The 26,079-nt window shown below is 34.5% G+C and overlaps 1 protein-coding gene across 1 annotated transcript in view; it reads right to left on the reverse strand.

Annotated features, from left to right (window-relative positions):
• Window positions 1–26,079, reverse strand: part of sorcs1 (sortilin-related VPS10 domain containing receptor 1) — a 220,009-nt gene that overhangs the window by 22,630 nt on the left and 171,300 nt on the right. Inside the window, exons 6-11 of the mRNA XM_088915889.1 lie at window positions 23,366–23,430; window positions 21,683–21,801; window positions 19,028–19,117; window positions 17,681–17,860; window positions 10,785–10,931; window positions 2,209–2,311 (exon numbers count right to left, since the gene is read on the reverse strand). Coding sequence (XP_088772015.1) covers window positions 2,209–2,311; window positions 10,785–10,931; window positions 17,681–17,860; window positions 19,028–19,117; window positions 21,683–21,801; window positions 23,366–23,430 — 704 coding nt within the window. The remainder of the gene's footprint in view (window positions 1–2,208; window positions 2,312–10,784; window positions 10,932–17,680; window positions 17,861–19,027; window positions 19,118–21,682; window positions 21,802–23,365; window positions 23,431–26,079) is intronic.

Below are 26,079 nucleotides of genomic sequence, written 5' to 3' on the forward strand. Positions count from 1 at the left end.
GTAAAAATGTAAACACAATTCAGCTTAAAGGTATATACTAATTAAAAGAATTGATTCCCTCCTCTATCCTAGTCTGGGTTAGAATTTCAGCAAAATTAATTGTCAAAGGACAAACGATTGCTTTAAACATGAAATTTAAATAATCAAATTCTGATGACTACCCATTCCTTCTGCAGGTCACAGTAAACATTGAAGTAAACAGTGAACTGAAAAAAAATTCTAAGCCAGTACATACACTTCTATTTATCAATATTCTCTGGTTCTGACATTCATTTCTAATATATTTATATTATTGTGTATCTATTTTTGCAATAATGAATTTAATATTTAATATTACAAGCACATTCCTTTATAATAAATAAAATGTTGAAAACGAATCAGAGAAGGCAAACTCAAGATGGAAGTAGCACAGAAGCAGAAAGCAGACAATTTAAAAATGATTTTATTTTTCTCATATTTCCCAAGTGTGTTCTCTAAACTACAGCAATATGACACATGCATTTGGCGTAGATAATTGAGGTTTCTTTTGTAACAAAGTTTTGTGGTTTTCAACTATAAACAATGAGGAGCAAAACACACATTATAAAACAGAACCTGAAGAACTTTCATGTGCAGTTAATGATAATCATACAATGAGCTCAGACCAGGCAGTGGGGTCAGCTTTAACAGTATTATTGCCGCCAGAAGACACTGCTCATTTATTCTGGATGCACTAGTTACAAGTACAAGGGGAATGACATTAATTAATAAAACTCTTTTGGTGCAGCTTTCTATTAATCTCAGTTGTAAAGCAGCACAAGGACAGTACCATTAGCATCTATTAGCATCTTCCCAAAGAGCAATTTTCCAGAGTGATAATCTTTTTCTACAGCGATAAAGAATATTCCTTAAAAATAATATATTGACTACAGGAGAACAAACGGAAGGCTCATTAAGGCAATCAGATTAGATAACTGATGCCTAGAGTAAAGTGGATGGAAAATGATTAATTCAGTTTTAGCCACATAGACTGTGGCAACCATATAATGACTGATTTTTTGATACATGGAAAATTCCAACAAATGGCTGTATGTGACATGGAAAATCAGTTACAAACATGAACTTATTAAAATTGATGTAGAGAAAAAAATCACACAGCTGTCTTACAACAATCCCTCCTCAACAATCTGTAAAATATTTTTTTGCAACTGTAAATCCAAATGTCTTGCAATAATATTATTTTTTTACCACATTCTAACTTAAATGTTAGTAAATAAATATAAAATGTGTCTGTGGCACCATGGGCTGTTAGAAGCCACCATTACAAATTTCAGTAGTGTGTCAAAACTAAAGTGCTCTTCATCTTTACTAACCATTAACTTTCCATAAATCTCTCTATTCAATAACTAGGTTTCTTCCTAAAACAAGCTCTTTCTCACCCAGCAACTCATACTACCCCCAGCAGATAACACAGGACACTGACACATTTAAATGCAATACCTCTTAACCTCCTTCATGTCTAAGCAATAACAAAGCTTCTTGTTACTATTTTAACCAAGAGCAAATGGAGATCTGTTATATCAACAACTCAAGATAATAATATTTCAGATATATTTCAGATAATGATTTTACCAGTAAGACAAACAGAACACGGGATAGTTTCATGTTAGCTTTGTGTATGTTTGTTATTGATTACAAGTGCCTTCCTCCTTTACCTGCATGAGATCAACCAATCATGTGACAACGTCATGGGACTCAGGTGAGTGTGTATTTATTATTTTTATGGTCTTTGTAACTTCAACATTACAGTAGCATTTCACATATTTTAATACTTCTTAATGCTGACAACATTTCTGAAAACAAGACAGTTTTAGAAAGTCTGTTTTCAGTAGAAATCTTGTCAAATTCTTATGTTTACTAAATCAGTAATCAGTGCACAAATCAGTGTACAAAGGTTTTTACCTATTTTTAATTATTTCTTTATTCTAGATCTGCTCATAGTTAGTAAACAAATATTATCTCTATAAAGAGCTACTGTATGCAATCTAAAATTCATAACGATAAAACCAAAACAGATACTGATGAATAATATTCTACATCTAGCATAGTCTGGATAAAATGTGGCTTCATAAAATCCGTTTAACAGATCAACACATAAAAATACAGTATGTGCAGTCCATCTGTTATTATTTATTAACAAACAATTACAATGAAACCAAAGTTGCCTACCTGTGGCAACTATAATTCCAGGGGCTGAATATTTGCTTGCAATATTGCCAGAAGTGTAAGGATTATCAGATACCTGAAGATGTAGGTGCAAAGAGCAGTAAGGCTGAAAAAAAAAGATAAAGAGAAAAGTCAGAATATAATTACTGTGCATTTATCAAACACTCAGTCCTCATTAGAGTACTCAATACTTTCATAGCATAAGCTCATAGAGTTACATTAATTCCTATTACATTCTCCATCTCCAATGCACTCCCCCATTGGGCGTCCATAACATTACTTTCTATTAGAATAACCTTTACTGACACACTCCTCATTATAACATGCAAAATGCCAATGGCAAGAACATATTGCGAAGAGTGTTGAGGGATTTTATAATGCTTCTGGGTTTTCTAACTAATTGAAGTGGTATTATGGCACAAAATTGTGCTGTTAATTTGTTTATCAAATGGTGATATCAAATATCATTCTATGCAGTAATGTAGGTTAAAGAAGTTCATGTTAGGTGGAACTCATTTACAAATAGCAATGATTGTTAGTTTTATGTAGACTTTTCCCAAATAGAACATATGTTTTTAAGATCTTTTGGCAGTATGTAAAACTGCATCAAAAACAGAAATTAATTTAATTGAAGTGCTTCTAATATGTGTGAAGTAAAAGCCCTTATACCTTAGTGATTTAAAATATTGTAGTTGTATATAATGTACTGTATAATGTGCAGGGCCTTGCAAAAGTATTCAGACCCATGCACAGTTTTCAGAATTTGTTGCTTTAAAGCTTGCTGTCATAACACTTTGAAGTAGCAAGTAATATGCACAACACATCCAAAATAGAAACAAAAGAAACAAGTAAACAGATAATCTGAAAGAAACATAGAAAAGTCATGACTGAATAAGAAAGTAATCAACCATGTGCTATGGCAAACCTACATTTATTTAGTCACCAAATAATTTGGGTTGCCTCTGTTTGTTTGGAATAACAACAGTTCTCACGATTTCATAATAAAAAAAAAACACCAGTTTCTGTTAGGTACCTTGGTTAGGCACTGAATTTCAAGCAAAGCTCAACCACAAAGATCAAGGAAGCTTTGCAAAGCTGATAAAGGGATAAAGTAATTAAAATGCTCAGAAGGCTACAAATATACATGTACTGTATACAGTATCCTGTATATGGAATCTTTATATTTCAGTGAACACAGTTTGCTTAATCATTACGAAATAAAAGGTGCATCATATCACCCCAACATTTCCTAGATTAGGCCCAGCTGTCCAAATTGAACAGCTGAACAATGCTAAAAACAGTGAATGACAGGCCAACAACAACTTTGAATTGGCTAAGATGGAAAAAAAATGTCTATCAGCAATATCCAGGTCACTCCACAAAGCTGGCCCATGTGGTAGAGTGTAAATTTCCTATCTTGCATAGAGTTTGCTACAAAGCACCTGAGTGATATTGCAAAAATGTGGTAACAGGTGTGGTTCTCAGATGGTCTGAATGTCAAACATTACATTTGATGCATATACAACAAAGGACATTGAACATCCCATTCAACACCTTCCCTATTGTGAAGCATGCCAGTGTCAGCATCTTGCATAGGGATGCTTCTCCTGTATGGGACTGGAAAGTTTGGTAGGATTGAAGGAAAAATTAATGTTGCAAAGCACACGTAAATAATACTAAAAAAACCTGCCTCAGTCTGCTAAAGACTTAAAATTGGGGTGAAAATTTACCTTTCAGCAGGACAATGATCCGAAGCACAGGCCAAATCAAACTTGGGGGAGATTTATTCAAATATACGTACTGTACATGTGACTGCAATTGCTACTTCTGCCACATATTTAATTCACAGGTCTGAATGCTTATGCATTTAGTTTTTGCTGACATTAACCTATCTAACCCTTAGAAGTCAGTTTGAGTTTTCAGGTTTTGAATAAAATATTAAGTTAAAAACATACATGCATCATTTTGTAATTTCTCAAAATAGGACGCTACGGGAAGAGTCTGATTTGTTTGCAAGTCACTGTATAGATATATCATATTTTTTATGGAAATTAATCTTAATAAGCCCATGCCATTTCACAACACTGAGTGGGGCAGAAACATCTAAAGAATCTCCCTAATCTGCTTTCACATATACAGTACAACATGTCAAAAGTTAGCAGCCTTTAAAAGTTAGAGACATCACGCTGATGAGCCCTAATGAGGGCTGTCCATGACTGCTGACTTACTTTATACTTTATGCAAAAGGATGAATTGAAACTCTATTTAGATTCACTCCAGTGTTATGAAACAGCAGGAGTTAATATCCATTCTGATAATTAATTTTATAATTCATAATTCATAACAACTTCATGATTTTAAAACACACCGAAGAAGTACTTCAGGCACTACTGAAGTTTAGCATCCACCTTAATAATATACAGTACAGACTACAGTATGTGCCAAGACCCTCACTACACAGCTCAGTGGGTAAAGAAGAGAAACTGCTAGACCGGTTGAAATGAGTGTAGAGACTGTAGAAGTATAAAGTGGAATTTGGCCAGAACACCAAGGTTAACACCACTGTCCTTATGAGTGCCATGCGATTTTCCATGTAGTGAAGACATCAGTTTAACATCTCTCAATGTTTGAAAGGAAGACTTGCTGTATCTGCAGCATTTTCCTGGCTGAGGCACTGAATTGCCATAGTTTAGACATGTTTTGGGTTATGGGAATATGGAACAGGGGCAGCACAGTGGTTAGCATTGTTACCTTTTAATAATAATAATAATAATAATAATAATAATAATAATAATTGCTTACACTTATATAGCGCTTTTCTGGACACTCCACTCAAAGCACTTTACAAGTAATGGGGACTCCCCTCCACCACCACCAATGTGCAGCATCCACCTGGATGATGCGACGGCAGCCATAGTGCGCCAGAACGCTCACCACACACCAGGTATCAGTGGGGAGGAGAGCAGAGTAATGTAGCCAATTCATAGATGGGGATTATTAGGAGGCATGATTGGTAAGGGCCAATGGGAAATTTAGCCAGGATGCTGGGGTTACACCCCTTCTCTTTCCGAGAAATGCCCTGGGATTTTTAATGACCACAGAGAGTCAGGACCTCGGTTTTATGTCTCATCGGAAGGACGGCGCCTGTTTACATTATAGTGTCCCCGTCACTATACTTCAAGACCCACACGGACCGCAGGGTGAGCGCCCTTTTAGTGTCAAGGCCCTTGGTTCAGTTCCTAGGGTGTACTGTATGTTCTCTCCATGTTCGCATGGGTTTCTTTCAGGTGCTCCAGTTTTCTCCCAGAGTCCAAAGACGTACTAGTAGGTTAATTGGCTTCTGAGAAAATTAGCCCCGTTGTGAGTGGGCCTGTGTTTTCCTTTGCAATGGACTGGCGTCCAGTTTAGGGTGTATCCTGCCTTGCACCCATTTCTTTGCTGGGACAAGCTCTGGCTCCACTGTGACCCTGTATTAGATAAAGAGGTTAAAGAATGGATGGATGGAGCATGGTTTGAGCTACCCAGCCATGTGGCTGGATGAGATCTGTGGATCAATTAACTACTACTAGACAGGCTAGACTGGCCAAATGGCCTTCTCTCGTTTTTTAGCCTCTCTTATGTTCTCAAGTAGACTTTAACACTGCTACTAGTTTATCAGTCATTTCAAGTGGCAGTTAATTTTTTAGTTTTTTCATGACACTGTATTAAAATCTAAAAAAAATATATTACAAATGTCTACTTTAGTTTAATTAAATTGTGAAAAAGTACATTTTATACATACTGCAGGAACAGATAAAGATTTGATTCCATGGTGAAAGGAAAAGAAAAGAAAAACAATGTTTCGGCTGTGGAGCCCTCTTCAGGTGTGACTTAATACCAGTAATAATAAGGGAATGATGAAAAACGCATTTGACTCATTTTAAACATGCAATAGGTATGATTTATTTATAATGTCCATTAATTCACTTCCATGAAAGAATGGATTTTTTTACAGTGCAGACATACTATACTTGCAAATTTGATTTGCTTTTAGCCATCTTTTCAACACCACTACTAAAGAATACATTTATAATGAAAACTCTTTAAGGGTCACTCTGAGACATAAACATATACACAATAAAGCAAATACCCTACTGCTGTTGTGTAATAATAGCCCAAACAATGCAAGCATTGAGCCAAATGAAGCCCATTAAACCATTAGTGCCTAAGGCTTTGCATCATTCCTCAGAGCTGTGATCTGTTCCACCTCATTAAAGCATTAAACTATATCATAACAGGATAGTGAAGAATACTCTGTGGTATAAGAGTTTCAGTAGGAATTGAAGTTTAAGCAAGGGAAGTGATTAAACATGACAAGTGATTTTTTATTTCCCTGCCTTATTGCTCCTCTTGGTTTTCTGCTTGAAACTACTAAACTTGTTTTGTAGATTATGTTCATTTTATAAAATGAACATATTAATTTAAATGGCTTGTTTTGCCACAGAAGCAAATGCTTTTTCAAAGCTGAATAAAACAATAACAAAAACATACATAGAATGGGAGCTCAGACACTAAAAAGGAGAAAACAGGGTTAACTCAACAACTTTTTAAGGTAAGAAAAGGCATCTGACTGAACTATACTTCAGAGTCACACAGAAAAAAATAAAGAAATGAAGAGCAGATCCTTCGATCTCATATCAATTGTAATTGTATGTTACAGTTGCTAGGGGGCACCGAACACAAGCATGTAAGCAAAAGAAGCATTTAATAAAACAAAGGGCTAGTGATATTTACTATATATTTGTATTAAAGACATGAAGGGGTGCAGATGAAATGTATTTTCAGACGGGCTATAATTTTTATTTTTTTTTTAAATTCTATGTTATTGTTTATTTTTGGGGCATAACATTGTAAGTAATGAACTTTTAAACAATGGCTCCTTGTACCACACAACATAAAATGAATATACATGTAGTTTACCTTACCTAAAAAATATCTAATATTCACATATTAAAGTTTTAAAGAAAATCTTATAGTACCTTTTGCATCAAAAGTATCAAGATGGTTTTCTTCATTCTCTTCTTCATCATCCTCTTATTATTACGGGTATTAAGTCATTTTCCCTCCATAAATTGCATTTAAATATATCTAAAATCTCATCCAACTAATGCTTTAACAGCTGCCTTGTAAATGAAAGCTGTTAAGGTTTTAGAGGCATTTGAGAATGGATTATGTATAGGATTAGTACCTATTAAAAACTGTAATAATGCAGTTTGTATAAACCAGGATTTACAGTAAGCTCTGAGACAATTGCGGGAGTTCATCCAAATAATTTTGTTTAAGGCTGAAGCAGATTTCTAGTAGTTAACATTTGTGACTGATTGTTCTATATGCATAAATACAGTACATCTTCATTGTAAAGCACTACACTACTTCACCCCATAAAATATTTCTGCTTCTACCAAATGTATTGCTCTTAAGACTTTCATACCTCCTTGTTCTTAATGGGGAAAAGGTTTTTTGAAACAGTAAAACAAAATATTGTACTTCAATTTTCAAATATAAAAACATATTTTCACCATTCAAGTGAATAAAACCCCTTTCTGCTTCACATAAATAGACCACATTATTTTAAAGTTCCCACTCTGGTCTAAGAAAATTATTTGAATTTAACATCAGAAACTGATGAAGGAGAATTGTCCTGTAATGTCAAACAGGGCCAGAAAGAAGGCATGCAGAACTGTACATGAACTAGAAAACCACTACGAGTACAGATTTTCATGGTACAATGCTTCACGTGGAGAAAATAAAGAAAATCACACAACTAGCTGTTGTTGAGAATAATTTGCCTACATTCTGTTGCAACCCCTATTTCACCATGATAGCTCCATTGCATAAAATTCATTAAGTAGGTATCACAGGAAAGAAGAATTATTTAAGAAGAAATAAAAAACACAGCAAAAAAAATCAAAGAACAGAATCTCTTTAAAAAAAATTAAAAAAACAAAGAACAAAACAAAAACAGAAAAAAAGAAGACAGAAAAAAGACCTGAAGATAACAAAAATATTTGAAAAAAAAACATATTTGTTAATCATCACTATGTTGCATTTTCTGACTGTACGCCATCCCTGGAGCATTTTATTTGGATATGTTATGAACATAAATATTCAAGAAAAATAATATATTATAAAATTGAAACATATGGCCATTTTAGGTCATTTTCTACTGTGGTATCTGGTAGACTGAATATTGAAAAACACTGCAAAACAAATAACTGTCATTTCTAAAACAAAAGTAGATATTTGCATCCAAAACAATAACAGGAAAGAAAAAATCAATGTTAATGGCAATTGGGATGAAATAGCTTAATGAATGTGCCAGTGTTCAGGACAAATGTACTGTAATAGCTGAAATTCAGATTGGTTAAATCACCCGTTTAGCTTTTATAGATCATGAAGACTTCATTAGGTATTGATAATATAATTATACAATAATTTATTCAGGGATTTTCATACAGAATACTCCTTAGCTTGATCCATGTCTTTCGTCAAATGCCAAACATTTTGCATTTAAAAAACTAAATGGTTGCAGTTGAATTCAGGAATAGAAAACAGTGCATTGGAATGTTAAGCTACCCCTTATATAATTGTACTGCATTCACTGCATTGCCCAGGGAGTGAATTGAGAATTTGTAAACATCTGGTACACCCTGTGGTCAAAGTACAGTATTTTCTACATGGAATTTGTCCCTCATTATGACAGAAGCTCTTATTAGAAAATGTCTCAATCATGTCAACAACCAAGTGGCTAGGGCTTGTCTTTGTAAGTTAATAACTACACTGCTTCATGTCAGTTTAAAACGCAGTTTGATTAATTATTTAAAATTAGAATTTGATGTATTTCCCAATCTGCCAAGCAACTAAAATAAGGTACTTTAAAGACCACCTTTATCTCAAACAGCAACAAAGTGTTACGACCAGCAATCAAAAACCTGTTACCAGAAAACGCTCTAACCAGTCCCCAGTGCGGGCTAATTCCACACAGCACTCCTGCACATGTTAATCAATCATTCTCAGCTGTCCTTCACTAAACTCACCCCAGTCTCCACTCCTTATAAGCCCTCATTCAGTATCAGTCGGCGCTTGGTATTGATTTCTCCCCTGGAGTGCCTACCTTACCTGTTGTTCTCTCTGACTTCCTATTCTTAACCCTTGGTCTTTTGGATTTTTGCCTGTTTACCGACTATGTCTTTGCCTAGCAATTTGGATCGCTCACCTACTGTAACACTCTGAGATCACTGCATAGGGTCCTGATATACCTTTCGGCAGCTCACTGTAACACAATGTTTCAGATGGATCCTGCTAACAGCTGCATTAGCAATCCAGATGCTTCAGGAGTGAAAGCAATCTAATAAAACTGAAATAACTTAGGGACAGCTAGTATTTCCTTCAGAAGGCTCAATGTGTTCTAGCTCATTAAAACATTAATGCTGATGATGCTCAGAACTGTATTTTCTTCTTTTAAACAGGCATCCCTTTAAAATGAAGCAGTCAATACACCAGTAATTAAATTTAACCTTTCACTCTGTTTCTTTTGCTTTTTTCTCCTTCACGTATTGGATTCCTGGCTGTATTGATCCATCCTGTTAGTCCTGCTTTATTACTGTGCTGTTTGGCTGCCAATAGTGTTCATGGTCAATCAATCAGCCACCTCCAAAATTGGAGATAACTAATTAGCAGCTAACCCAGAAAAAGTTAACATCTCCAGCTCCCACCAACCTGTCAGTATTCCTTCCCTGAAACATTTGAATTCTGAAATGTGCAGATGTTGGACAGCCTGAAGCTGCCACTTGGACAAGATGGGGCATTTTGGAAACACAGTCTGGCAAATCTCCATTAAAATAGAAACCAGTAATAACAAAAGAAATGCAAGAACAGCTGCCAAATTAGCAGCTTTTGATAGTGGTGTTTGGATTTGGATCTAAAACATAGTTCTGTAGATATGAAACTATTAAAATTAAAGTAATAAATGTATTTGTTTGCGCTCCAATAGAATAAGAATAAAAAAAAGAAATTGGATTAGTAACATTGCTTTTAATAGGCTCATATGAGATTCTGATTTACTGAGAGAGAACAATTAATTCCTGCAATGTGTTTGGAGGTTGAAAGTAACATCTGGGAATCACTAGTGTAAAATAACTACTTAAAGGGAGCTCAGTTTTGATTCCTGTTTTTTACACAAACCATTGTTCAGTGAAATAGAGGTAGAATGGACACTATTACATCCAAGCATGGGTGTATCCATACCCATGTGGAAAACAAGTGCCTCCTTTTTAGACAGAGAGATTCAGCTATCATATTTCTGCCAATCATAGTAATGCCACAGTTTTGAAACACTAGAAATATAGAAGAAAACACATCATTATAATTGGCATTGCCATCTACAGTATATGTACAGATAGACAGGTGGACTAAATCAAATTCATGACCTTTAGCTCTGAAATTTCAGTCAAAAGGATACTTACAGTAAATGGCACCTGCACCCACATCACTCAACATTTGACAAGGCTTAATTGAGAAGCCTGACAAAGAGAACTCACCAGAACACATTGGATGTCGTTACCCCTCAGGTCTGTGGCAGGTGCCTGCAGTAAATGCCAGTCTCTGCCTTTGTTGTACGTGATGTAGGTCTTCACTTGGTTCTCAAGCTTCTTGTTTGCCAAGAACATTCCTTTTATCCCTGCTACCTAGGAAAAATGGAAGAAGCTGAACAATGCATCTATCTTCAAAATATTTAGATTTTTGATTCAGTGAAAAGTCAATACAACAGTTTTAGAAGTTAAAGACAACAGTAGTACAAGTGCAAAGGAAATTAACTTGCTGTGTATCACGATATATGACTACAGAGCTCAAAGACGCTTAAATAAGTACATATTCTGAGACCATTTTATACCACAGCCATAATATAACGATCTCTTTGTTGGGTGGCACAGATTAGGCCACAATTTAGTCAGAACGTGTGGTCTGGAAAGAAACTGTAACTTCTGCATATACTGTATGTATTTCACAGTTCTCCTGGAGTTGTCTTTCATCTCCTTGGTAGAAATCATCTACCAGAAAAGGCCATATTTTTATCGAATATTGAAGTTAAACAATGTGCACCATGGAAATTAAAACTGAGCCAGGGGCATCGCAAACTTGCTGTGAATAACCACAGTGTCCCCAGTGATTACATATGTATGATCTATGCTCACAAAGCATGCCAATAAACCAACTTCACAAAGCTGCTTAATATTAAATGTGCCAGCAACAGGGTGCAATCTCAAGGAACATTCCAGAGTGTTATCCTCTCTAATATTTGACCAGTGCACTGTAAGTTTCCTGAATAAACAGAAGCTTTTTTAAAAACATTTAAACCAATTACTAATTTCACACATTGAAGCAGGCTCCATAGCCAAATAATTATGTTTTGTATTTCTATCTACATTTCAGTGTGAAATTAACCTCTATTTTCTCCAACTGTATAAGCATAGATATTTATGGGTTTAACTGATAATGCTTTGAAAGTTAATGAAACTTCATTAGTGAAATGCACAGTACTCATTAAAGTAACAGTTACAAATTCCATTCACATTTCTCCATGTCTACAAAAAGTAAAAGTCAGATAGGAAGTTATCCATGAGTTCATGGATTACTTCAAGGGAAAAGAATAGTTCTGGTTTTTCGATTGATTTCAGGAGAATACTTTTGTAGAGAGATAAAAAAAAATGAATCTAAAGAAAAACCCTGCAATTAAAACTCCGTCTAAAAGCAAATTTAGAATTATTATCAATCCATAGAATCCAACAAATTCAATGGAGTTTCAGTAATATTAAGGATGAAAATATATTATTACAACAATTCTTATAGCTATGCAATGTCAAAAGAAATGTTCTGTTTTTGTGTCCTCTAATTAAAGACAAAAACTTACAGGCAAAAGGATAATATAAGAGCTTAAAATGAAACTTGTAATTTAAAACAGCATGTTGTGTAATCAGCAATTTAATCAAAATAAATTTTATGAATGTGATATTTGGAAATTCTTATGGGCTTTTGAATAAAACAAGAAACTAATGTTTGTAGAAGGATTGTGACAGATTTTCCTCCAAATAACATCACATCAGTAACTAAAATATATAGTACGAATTTATATCACAACATGTGGTTTATCCATTTAATTAGATTGATAAATCCTCTATCTCATTTGGATCAAGACAAATGGAATTTGTTGAATAAGCTATGTGATTCAACCACAAAACATTAATGTCTTTTTAAATGTGAACAATTCACATTTCTTGGGTAAGGCCATTATCTTATGTAAAAATTAAAACTGAGCACCTAAGACTTACACGATGTGCTTTGAATGTAACTAAGGTTTTAGACTTAGTGTGTGACAAAAAATCAGCTTTGTTATCTTAGTGCTCCCTTGACTGCCCTCAACAACCATCCACACCAGGCACTTTCCCTTGCAACAGAGCTCGCTGTATCACCTGCAAGTACACATCCACCACCACACTCATTCAAGGCCCCTCAGGACAATTCCGGATCACCCAGATGGCATCTTGTACCTCCAGCAACCTTATTTACTGTATCTCTTGCAGTAAATGCCCAGCCATCTACATTAGAGAAACAGGAAGGAGACTCGGAGACGGCTTCAGAGAACACGTCAGGGTTGTGAAGATTAAAGATCTCTCCAAGCCCATTGTTTCTCATTTTACCTCTGACGGCCACGACCACTCTAATCTCTCCGTCTGTGTTCTCAAAGACGGTTTTCTGAACTCATACATCAGAAAGACCACCGAAACCAAAATTATTCTGCAGCTAGGATCTTCCTTCTCTTAACGACAGACTACCATTCTTTTAAATTTTCTCCATTCATTGGAAGTTTCATTTCACACCTCTCTGCACCCATTCTGACTTCACACCTCTTGATTGGCCTCTCTTTCTGTCCCCTGCTCCCTCCCCTCACTCCTCCTCCCTCCCAACCTTTGTTCTCCCGCTACTTTACCTTTGCCTACTGCCCTGTCTCTCTCACACCTGAAGAAGGCTCCACGGCCGAAACGTTGTGTTCTCTTTCTTCTTTTTTTCAGCATGGAATAAACCTATTACTTGTTCCTTTGCAGCCTACGCATGCTGACGCAGCTACCCACCTGAACTAGTGCAGACAATCCTGTCTTTTAAGGAAATTTGAAATCTGTATTGATGTATTTTCTTCTATGGGAGAGATTGAATTGTTTTAAAAGACCCAAAATTACAAGAGTACTAGGGCTGAAGAGAAAGAAACCAAATATTAAGTACAGTTTAAGTGAACATTCCAGAAACAATAAAAGCTAATTATAGGAACTCATCCAACCACAGTATTTAAAAGGCAAAAGTAAAGTTTTAATAAGCCTTTTTATAAGCTTTCTTTGTAAGAATAAAAAAGACTTTTTGCTCAACTTCAAGGCTTGGCACTTTGTCAATGGTTCCAAAGTACAAGTATGGTACAATAAGAAAATAAAATCTCTTTATCTCAGAATATGATATATTCTATTTTAATTCTGTGTGAAGTGTTTTAATTATAAGTGTTTTGATTCTTATTCTAATTAAAAATAATCAGTGATTACCTTAATAATGCAATTTTTGATTGTGTAGAGATTCATTTATGCTTTTAAGAATCAGAACAATTTTACATAAGACGTACATGAATTTCATTTTTATTTTATGTTTTTTCATGTATGTTTTGAGGCAAGACCATGCCCATGTAAATCCCTTAAAACTGGTTTTGAACTCTTATCTAGTTTTTGTTTGTTTAACTGTATAGTATTGTTTAATAGTCGTTCATTAGTTTATGTCTTCAATAGTCTTCATTTCGAGTGGTTTAGTATTGTTTAGCACTGGGGTCCTGGGTTCAATTCTGGACCTGGGATGTTATCTTTGTGGAGCGTGTACTGTATGTTCTCTCTGTGTTCACGGTGGGTTTTTGCCAGGTGATCCAGTTTCCTTCCACAGTCCAAAGACATACTGTTAAGTCAATTCGCTTCTGGGAAAATTGGCCCTCGAATGGGTGTGTGAATGTGTGTGCTTGTGTCTGTGTGTGCCTTGTGATGGATTGTTGACCCATCCAAAATGTATCCCACCTTGTGCCCATTGCCGGGATAGGCTCCAGTTTCTCCTCCACCCTAAATTGAATGAAGCGGTTAGGAAATGGATGACTGGATGAATAGATAGTCTTCATTCTGTTCATGCTTTCTTGATTCAATTCTAACATCCATTCACAAAGTACAGATGCTGATCAGAATGCACATCAAATCATGTATCACTGGTAAGCACACTGTGGTATACCATGGTGTGCTTTAGCATGTTGACTTTAGTGCTTCACTGCCCAAAAAAGATCAATAGATCAATAGATGGTCAATAGATGATTAAGATGCAAGTAAAACAGTAGCTTCATTAAAATGTATTTTAATACTTCTTTAAATCCACCTAAGATGGAGTATTAATAAGGCCCTGGGTAACAAAAGGACATTTTGGCATTGGAAAATAAAAATAATCAAAGTTTCCATATGTTATTTTATAAAATGTCCATACTAATTTATAAACATAAATATATTTACACAGCATACTTTTGTTGGTAGTAGTAGCTGATAATAAACGCTTTTAAAATAAAAGTTTTTGCTTTGTGGTTGGTTGTGCTGTCTCTTGAATGCAGTCTTTGAGGGAGTGCCAAACCATCTCTATTGGATTTAAATCTGGGGATACTCAATACGAATACTAGACATTGCTTCTGTGTGTTTCATATCATTGTGCCGAGTTTCTAGATACTGTACTGTACATATTGCTCCCTGATGTTATTGTTTTTTTAAGTAAATGGTACATATATGCAGAACAGAAATGACCAATAATAGACCAGTTAAGAAAATACTGAAGTATGGTTAGTTAATGTCTGTGCTCTGCCTTTTTAGGTTTTTGCCAGTCCCAAAAAATTTAATTAGTGGCACAGGTTCTGATTAGTGCAGGGAAGCACTAATGGATTAATAAACATTTAATACCATAAAGACTGAAGTGACAGCAAAAGTTCTACAATGGGGAGTTAAACTTGGGAAATTAAATACAAAAATCAAATTACCTAAAATGAATGTATACAGACTAAGTACTGAAGCGCTGATATGCATTTCTACCATTGGTATAAAAATAATTGTAGAAATCATACATACAGTATCTGTATTTTGAATAGTATTTTCTTGTCTCATACTTCAAACTTCAAAACTGATGACTTGATTATAGTTAATATATCTTCACTAATGTCAAAAAGTCAAGTATTTCATTTTTAAGTATCTTTTAACGTCAGTTTTATCAGACTAACATTAATCTGTCCTGAATGTAACACAATAAATTCTGTGCAACTTGTAGTGGATAATTTTTCCTTGTTAAGAAAAACCTAGACAACCAATATCAGAAGAATTGCACAAAGGTATCCATGGCGATTAAGATTTTATCTAAAAAGTATCATTTTACAGAACACCATTTATGAAGACATACATTTTAAAACTAGAGCCCTAACGAAAAACCATAAATATAAATTAATATAATGTACTGTACTTCTTATATAAAATTGATCTGATTCTTAAAAGCATAAATGAATCTTTCCCTCCATGTATCTATCACAATTACATACAGTAGATATTTTTTAATCTCCCCTTCACTAAAAGCGTATTTTATATGATGACATTTGCACAAAGCATATTGCAGATGAGCTATTATGTCTGCTATCCTGATTTGACTTTGTCAATAGACTCCTCCTCACCTTTCAATGATCAAGAGTGTTCAATATAAATCAAGACCTCTTTGGATTCCCAGTGAACTTATGAAAGTATCACAGATGGCTGCTCATTACGGAAGATAAAAGACCCAAAATAATGAGAAGGATGGGAGAAAAAAAAACATACATAAAAATGTCTCAAACACACAAAAAACAGCAACTGTTATGGGCACATTTATTATATGTTTTGCACTATGTCAAGTTAAGCAAGAGGTCTGTAGTAACCCGAAGTCGATAAGATTAATCTGTAAAGCCATCAACGTTGACAGTGTGGCAGTGGTAGTACAGTATGGACATACTCTTTCTCCTGCATGTCTAAATATTAATATGGGAGACACCACTAGGGCTGATAGGCCTCATATTCCCTGGACACTGAGACAGAAAGAATTTTGAATTTTGAAGTTGAATTAATGTTTTCATATTCATAGAGGACTATGGCATACAGTATATCTACTGTAGTGAAGAAGAATTGAATAAATTAACTTTCATTTAATGCCTTTTCTATGAAAGTGAAGAGCCCATTCATCTTTGCCCCTTGCCTTACCACATACAATATGCATGTGTCACAGTTTTCTATTTGCTATTAAAATTATCTTCCTGCATGTTGTATTTTTACTTTCTATGTTTATTCGTAATCGAGTTGAATGCTATACAGCAAAACACTATCCTAAAACCTACCGCATTATTTTTTATTCCGTTAACATTTGCAAAAAGTTGGAGGTTGAACATTCAGAACCTCATGAGCCCTCTAATAGGGTAATTACTCAAATGTGAAAAGAAAATATGGCTTGAGAAAAATAAGGCTAGAAAGATTTGAAACAATTCTGTGTTAGCACAACCCATAAAGTTCTGAAATACATGTGGGATTAGCCACACAATTAGAATTAGAAGAAACGTCTAACATCACTGCTCAGATTGATAGTGGTTTATTTCTGATCAAGTTATAGAGCCAACTATTATAAGTGCTGATAGACTGAATAAGACACATTTACTTCACAACTGACAACATTCATTTGCTACTAAGTGTGATGAAATACAAAGATTGTATTTTATTTTATTGATGAAAGAATCCAGAAAAATCACCTTTAATTAATAAGAATAGCCACAGTTATAATCATATTATAATCATACAATTATCCATAAAAAATAAAAAACAATAATAATACATGGGTTATTGTTATTATCATTACGATTTCAATAAATATTAATATTCATAATTTTGCAAACTGCATACCTACAGTACCAAAACTTTAATCACTGGCTACCACTGAAAAGCACCATGAAATCTGACAGGCAAATGAAATGAAGAAAGCAGTGACTAATAATGCACTATACAGTAGCTCATGAGCGGCATTAAAGTTTAACAGTTTATGGATTCTTCTGAAATGATTGACATTTCATCCCAAAGTCTGCAGTAATAGATGTACAGTAGATCTTGATCTTTAGCAATGGAAAAATATTTAAGGATCCTTTGACTTGAAGAAACCACAACTGTAGTTATGTCATTCAGTGATCTGTAGTATTATCTAGCATGATGCAGCACAGTCATTTGTTAACGTTAACCACAAGGGAAGCTTGATACAAAGCTTCAGTTCAGGGCACACGGATGTGTGTAGATACAATCAGCAAGATTAGCTGGCTTTCAGTGCTACATACCTCATAGAGATCAATCATAATGTTCCCTTCAGGGCCCATGCTGCTCATGACATTCTCCAAGGCCAGAGTGAAGTAAACCCCTCGAGCCTCTGAGACATACAAGTTGTAGGTATCATTCTGATTCCATTCTTGCACAGCAGCTACCACACGGTACTCATCCGTGCTGATAACATGCATATCCTGGAAAACAACAGCATTCAAGTTATTTACATTAGGGAGAAGCTGCTGGCGGTCCATGCACTGATACTGTTATATGTTTGGAAACATAAAAAAAGGAATAGCGATGTTACTGTATTTTGTGGGGAAAATACTGCTATTCTTTGTCTGTCGTTTAATTTCAATACGGTTTTCAGAAGACTACCAAGTAAATTCATCCCATCCAAAAAATTCTGTTGGTGAGTATAATATCTATTTAATTGTGGATTTCAATAATCACAAAAAAAAGATATTATTCAAAATGCTTTTGAATTTTAAGCTCAGATGCCGTTAAAACTAAGATGTCTACAATAGTACTCTCCCCCCCTTTGAGCATAAAAACTTGCTGAGATCAGTCATGCTACCCTTCAACACCCAGTCTAATTTGCACCAGTTCCATGAAACTGGATAATCTATTTCAAGATAGACATAATATTCTCATTACCTCTGATTTTTTTCATGTCAGCCCAGCAAGCACCAAAGAGCACACGCAGGTGCTTTGCAAATTGCTATCTACCTCAGACTGGGCTCAAGTCACCTGGAACTTATTTCTCTAGTAATCCTTGCAATCTATTTAGGAACCATGCTGATAAAACCCAGGGAGGAAGAATCAGATTGCTATATATTTTGATACTGGAAGTCCTCTATGGAAGTGGCATTAAAAAGAGACACTTTGAGTACAGATTCCTCACCACAGAAGGTTAAAGGGGATGAAATTTTGAACTCGAAAATCCTGTAGTTTTCAGGCTACCCTTTTGCTAATGACAGCTGTCTTGACATTTGCATGAAAGGATATCAATAACATGAAGCTCTAAGATTAGACATGCATTACTCATAAGTACAGTACTTACTGTATAAAATAGATCTATGAATGCAGAACTTGGGTACTCATTGTACTGAACCCTTTTGCAATCTGTAGAAAACTTTGTACTGCTCAAAACTAAAAAAAAAATCTCTATGGAATTAAAAATATATACAGTAACTGAAACATATACAATATATTTTTTTCTTTTTCTATCCATCTGTTCATATAAACATCATAATATCTTAGACTGAACCAAACATACTGTAGTGTACAATATATGGTTACCATTCATTAACTGAAGATGTTTTTAGTAGGAGAATTTGTGATTACCAGTTAAAAATTCTTACCTTTGGCAAAGTGTATTTTGGTAGCTTCATTTGTGTAAATGTTTCTCTTTTATAAGATACGTAGTAAACTGACTGGCCTCCTGTTGACACCTGGAATTCAATTTTCATTTTATTGCACCTTTATCAAAATCACCTTTAAGTCCACCAAAGCCTTCAGAACCATATGTATTCTAAGAATCTATTTAGTGCTTAAAGCTCCAAATACTGATACTGGATCAGCATATTGGATTTTAAATCAAAATATATGATTAATTACAGTGAGAAAATATAATTGACTGCACAGAATGGAAGTGAATTAAACTTTTTTCTTTGCAAACTATGAATCACAGTGATTCAGTTGGAAGATGAAACTATAATCAGGCATATCATAAGTACAGGTACTGTATGTATTTAGATCTAGAGAAAAATAATATAATAAATCTGGTTCACATAACTGTAACACACCACCCATTAACCAAATGTAATTTTCATTTTCAGAATTTTTTTCAGAAGTGGCAGTAAGCTTACTAATTTACAATACAATTAATAATTAAAATACAAATGCAATTAACTTTAAAATATTTTCTTCAAGGTTCCAATTTGTCATGTCTTTTAATAGAAAATTGTATCGCATGGGGTTTCTGAAACTGGATAGATGGTTCAAAAGACATTCTTCAGAAGGGATTCATGATAAAAAGATTATTTTAAAATGGTAAGGGTTTGGATACTGAAAATCAGTTAAATAAAATAATAATCAAATTATTGAAACTGAAAAGGGCAATGATATATCATAAAGATCACAGTTATACCTGTGCAATATACAGATTGAGAAAAAATGTTTTTCTTGCTTTCTTAGCTTTTGTACCTTTGTACATTTTATCTCTTACAATGAAAGAAGGAGAGATACTGTATTCCTAGTAAATTATGGAATAGGTGCTATCAATCAGCTGTCAAAGTCAAGACATTCTACATTTTCCTATTCACACATTCAGCAGGCATTTGTTCTCCTTCATTGATTCACACATGAATCAATATTATATCTTCAAACATCCCATAAACACCAGAACCCCTTGGCCCATAATTAAATACAATAATGAAAATACAATGAATACTATTATGGATACAATAGGGGACATTTTAATTATCAAAAGTGAAATAGGGAAAACAAACTACAAACTGGCTTTAAGCTACAAAACATGACGTGATATGATTTATATGCAATGCATCCTCTAATCCTTTGTTACTTTTTACTGTATTACAGTTACAACAGTCTTTCTGGTATTATTTTGGCAGCTTATACAGATTATTTTCCAGATACACTCCAAGGTGTAAAGATGGAAGACAACTCCTAATTTTATACAGAACTGAATGTATCCAAAGATAGTACAATTATTTTAAAGGGAATCAGAATATATTACCACTTCACTTTTTAGTGCCATAACAACACCACATTTTGCAAAAGCCTCATAACTCAGGACAATGTTATATTGCTATCACTAAATTCAAACTAGTAACACAATAATCTCAAGACCATTTTTACTATTTATGAAATTAAATAGTGACTTCACCAGTTGTTAACGTGTAATAATTGATGCTCCAACACTAATGTTCTGACGTGACAATGTAATTCCTACATTTTAATTTGAGAATCTAAAAACAATTATAAAATATTTATTAAATAATTACTTTAGAAGATTAACCACAGCCTTTCTTTCATACCTCTGCCTCCTACTTTAATACTTTTAAAACAGCAAAGAGTGCCTCATTATTGTTGTCATTTTGGATTCATTTTCTGCTTCATATTGTTAGAGCCCTAAGTGAATAAATACACATCTACAGGCTATGAGATATCGTTTTTAAAGACACACACTACACAGAAGTAGGAAGGTGTTTTTTAATGATGCATTTCAGATTCATGGCTTTTAGTTTTCAATTTGTATCATGTGATCCCATTAAGTTTACATGTCTTCAATCAACTTCATACTTACTGAAAGGTTATAATCACTTATCACCAAGTCTATGCAAGGTTATTCTACCTTACTTAGCCAGAAGCTATTTTATTGCTACACTTTGGAATTTTTAAACACTTATTGAACTAGAGATCTGCTGAAAAATATTATTTTAGCAGAAAATAGACCTCAATGTATTACAGTAGCTGTTTAGCTGTCTCAAAATAGCAAATGCTTACAATGCAATATTAAAATGTAAATAATTCATAAAAAGCATTATTAAAAAGAGAGCATTGACTATTTTCTCTTAATTAAGTAGCAGTGATGACTTAAAAACATTGTGATTTAAAGAGAAGTATCTACAGTAGCTGGAAAATAACTGCCAAAACCCAGAAGCCCTACTTATACTGTATTACATGTTCCGTACTCGTGCTGGTTTGGCTTCTAAATTAAATGATATATTTTTAATGCTCATGCCTTTTTGATAAGACTGGCCTCCCTTGCTGTGGCATTGCCTACTGCTGGATTTAATTTGTAAATTATTGCAACAAAGGCAGCTGCCAGCATGACAGCTCTGCTCAATTGGATTGACCTTAAGTGGCGCTGCAGGGGAGTATAGGGTAAAGCACTGACGAACACAGCCTAGGCAGTTCTCTGACATTGAAATTTAAGCTTTTCTAGTCCACAGCTTACTGTCTCTCTCACCTCATACTTGGCAATTACATACCTGAACAAACACATACTCATCCTGAACCACCAGGGAATTGGGGTCAATGTATCCTGGAAACGGTTTGCCTTTGTTGGCCTCTGTGCAGTTTTGAAGTTTGCAGGTGACATACTGGGCTTCTGAAACAGATATCAAATGAATCATCATCTTAAGCCAAAGGAGAACAGCTTTCACTGACATTCAATCAGAGACTTACATTAATTGCATTAATGAAGTGACAAAACAGCAGAAGATCATAAAAAACAATGGCTTTTTTTCTTCTAAAATTCCAGGGCAGGAAGTAAAAAAAGTCCTTTCTTTAGCATAAGCTAACAGTTTTTTGAAAACCAGTTGATCAATACCAATGCCCTTATGAAACAAACAACCTCACATTCAGGCGTCTAAATGCTGGTAGTGAATCTGTTTCTGCAATATAACATCAGATACATAACTGCTAAAGATGTTACACCAAGGATTTAAAAATTAGATCAAGCAGCATGGTAAAGCGAGAAACTTTTTTATTATACCTAACAAAATACAATGTAATTATCATTCCAGTGACAGTATAGTTTAATACAAAGACAATTGGCCAACTGCAGAGTTTCAGAGTACAGAGCAGTTCTTATATTAAATTAGGGCAGTTGATATGGTGGATTATAACATAACGAGCAAATGACTGTTATTCTGCCAATCTACTGCTTATTCCTGGTAAGAGGTAAAGAAACCTGGAATCTATCCTAAGGCGTAAGCCAAGGCTTTACCAAGCATGCTAGTCTTTTGCAGGGTTGTGAATAAGCACAAGCACATAGGAATACTTTTCATGCAACAATTAACACAGTGCAACTTGCAAACCCTGTAGGTACCCCAGAAATTTAACCCAGCGACGTAGAACTGTGAGGCAACAACACTAATCAGCACACAACAAATTTTAAAAGGATTAATATTATTATTTTAAATTTGGAAATTAATTATCATCTCAGTTTACTTCTGAACGTCCTGTAATACAGTGAAAATGAGAAACTATGAACACACTTCTCCAACACGTACAGTACATCTGTCGGAGGAATTTGATGAATTGTGTTCAACAGTGCTGACATCATTGAAAGATCGCAGGTACCGTGAAAAGGGTCAATTGTTGCTCAGCAAGCCAAGCAAATCCCAGTTGACTAAAGCTACTCCAACAGCAAAGCAGGAGGTCAAATAGTATATCACCAGTTGATGAATCCCAATCAATCAGCTGATAAAAGGTGGATTACTTTCCATCACAGCTAAATGATGATAATTAGTCTGACTTGTACTCCATCCTGACCAAGTAGTGATCAGAAAGCTTGACAAATCAGCCTCCCTGCCCGCAGTCTACGCAAAATGTTCTTTGACCATTGTTCTTAGAAAAAGAGAATAAGGCAGTCAGACTGAAAGCAAAGTGCTGTCTGCACCATGACCAATGTTCTTGGCTGCCCTATAATAAGTGAGGCACATAAAAAAATTTCAAAATAATCCCTTCAAGATAATTTTCAAGGTAAATTTATTCAGTCTGAGATCTACATTTAAATACATAGTCAACTGTCTAAAACTACAAAAACACAACTTAATTAGGATTCTCTTTGTCACACTATCTCTGTCTCTCTAGTTTTTGCTCTATAGACATAAACATGAGCAAAACAGAAAGCATTGGAGCTGCAATGTCTGAATGAAATTACTTACGTCCCTCTGAAACAATGGTTTCCAGGTGAATTAGGCCAGGCTCCTTGTCTAAACCCGTTTTTGACCTACCGGTGAAAAAAAATATCAAAAGAATGTTATTTCAAGGTGAAGACAGCTCCCTTTACCTTAATACATGTTGTAGTAGTATTCAGAAAACTGGAGTGTCTGTCTTTTGATTTACTCTACCACAGATAGTTTCTCCGTTAAGTGCAGGAACACTTAAAATACCATTAATTAAAAGGTAGATGCTGGTCATCAGTACTAAATGAAAAACAAAAACTCTGACCTCTAACTCTGCAGTGGCAGATCAATTACTCATATAAGATATTTGATTATCTACAGTGTGCATACCTACTCTACACTACTTTAAGAGAAACCCTTCTCTTAAATGCAATGAGAAGTTAAAATATATGTATTTTCAAAGCATCAACAATGAATTCCAAGTCTCTACTAGTTTTCAATTACCATCACAATTTCTACTTTTTTTTGGAAGAAATCAATCTTGTTTTAGCCAACTTTAAGTCATAAAGAATGGAAATTTCAAACGCTTGATCACAACAGCTCAAGGTAAATCATATACAGTATGAGCAGACAATATGATGCATAGTAGTACATAATCTTTCACATTGACCAAACATACAGTATATAATTATATCATTGGCAAGTGTTCCCATCATTAAAATCATTTGATCCTCTACACATTAGTAAAGTTTAGAGGATTATTTTTGTATTTCATCATATAGATCAGGTAGGATTAACTGTCATCTTAGAACAAAATGGTTTCAGAAGAGGATTATCATAAAATTATGTTTCGCCATACAGAAAGAAAAACTGAGAGAAACGAATCAGACAATTCAAATCTAATACTTTTGTGCAGTGCTGTACTTCTATGTATACCTCATGTATTTGTGTTGAAAAAAAAAGAATTTCTTCGACACTTCTAGAAAGTGAGAACCAGATCAATATGATGCAATGTATTTTAAAGTAACTATTGTGCTTTATAATCCACTTTACTTTTTTAACAATGAGCTTTGGTAGCTGTGCACAGTGGCAATGCACATCTTTTAATGGTTGCAACCATATGCAATCTAGACATATTTACTGGTTTTTCTAATCTTTTAGTCTGAGAAGGCAACTTCTTTGTATAGCAGTGCCTTCGATTTAAACAAAAGACAAAAAAATAATTTTTATTAAAAGCTTCATTCCAATAAAACCCGCAAAATGTATAGTATCTAAGCCTTTAAATTAGGATAATAAGCTTTTGATTTTTTTTCTTAATCAAATGTACTTCTTAATAGAGAAGTTGTGCTCTCAGCTTAAAGGATTACTGCTATAGCATTTAAGGTGTTTTATTTAATTAATAAAACAGATCATTTTTAATACCTTTGAACAACTGCATTGTTAAAACCATACTTTAATTAGAGCAGTGCCACTCATTGCTACTCATAAAGAGACACAAATTCAGCATGTTTTAAAGATAACCCAAATTCCTCTGTAAAGAACTGGAGTATTTACATACACAATGAAATAATTGATTCAGTTTAGTTGCTAAGAGTTCAAATGGACTGGAAATCAAAAGTTCCCTGGGCATTCCAAGGAACTGACAAAGTTATCACTACCTTAGAAATATTCTACTAATAAAAAAATGTACAAAGAATTACCTAAAGCAATTCTTGGTGCAAAAAAAACTTATTGCAGTTGAACATGCTTGTTCTCCTTTCCCCCTTTTAATTCATAATTGCAGACTGTGCCTCTGTCTCCCTATTTGTATTGTTCTGACTTTGTTCTGACTTTATTTGGGGCTCAAGATGTGGTGGGAACATAAAGGACAGTAATGACGAAGAAAAAAATGAACTCTGGGGTCAGCAATTATGATATAGAAATCTCTACGGAGTTTCAAAACTGAAAGACTGGTTTCTGAGCTGGAGAGGTTAAAGAAATCAAGGAAGGAGGAATTTATATCAAGGTAAATGTTCACAATGTTTGCCAGAATTTTAAATACTTTCAAAATTTTCAGTACTTCATAAAAATAATGGTATAAGAGAGTTTTTAAATGTTTTTTTTTAGAATGAAGATAAATGTTTGATCCAGCCTTCCTCATCTTTTGAAGCAAAAAAAGAGCCAGGGATTTTAGCTACAGTGTCCCCAAGTTTATTGTTCAAGGCTGCCCTTGGTTTCTGACAGAGCAGCAGAACAGAGCCTTTCGTTAGAATGAGACGCTCATTTATCTGCTCACTAAAAATGCCTACAGGCATTACAGTGCATTCACCAAATCCTCCTTTCTGCTTTTTGATGAAAAATCTGTGTAAGATTAAATATTTATTAAAAAGACTTCAGAATCAGAAAGACAACTTCAACCAAAGTACAAACAAAATGGGAACTCTGCCTGTTTCAACGAGACAAATAATTAGGACACAAATTGGAAGCATCGGTGGATTAAACTTTGCCGCTGCACCACCTCTTCCGCAATGACCTACTTTTTTGTTTTCTGGAGACTTTTAGCTTTGTATTGGGCTTTAACTGATGCCTAGGCAAGCTACAGTATATGAAAGAACACTGGAGCATTTGTTGTTGAAACACGTGAAGGGCCTGTGCTACAGCACATTTATGCTTTTTAGGCAGAAAAAAGTAACTTTCCTTCACAGAAATGCAGCTACCATTTTAATTAACATCTGCTGGACATCTGTTCTGCATCCCATATCCAAATGAATACA

This window comes from Atractosteus spatula, chromosome 5 (assembly GCF_055471065.1).
Source record: "Atractosteus spatula isolate fAtrSpa1 chromosome 5, fAtrSpa1.hap1, whole genome shotgun sequence".
Lineage (NCBI taxonomy): Eukaryota > Metazoa > Chordata > Actinopteri > Semionotiformes > Lepisosteidae > Atractosteus > Atractosteus spatula.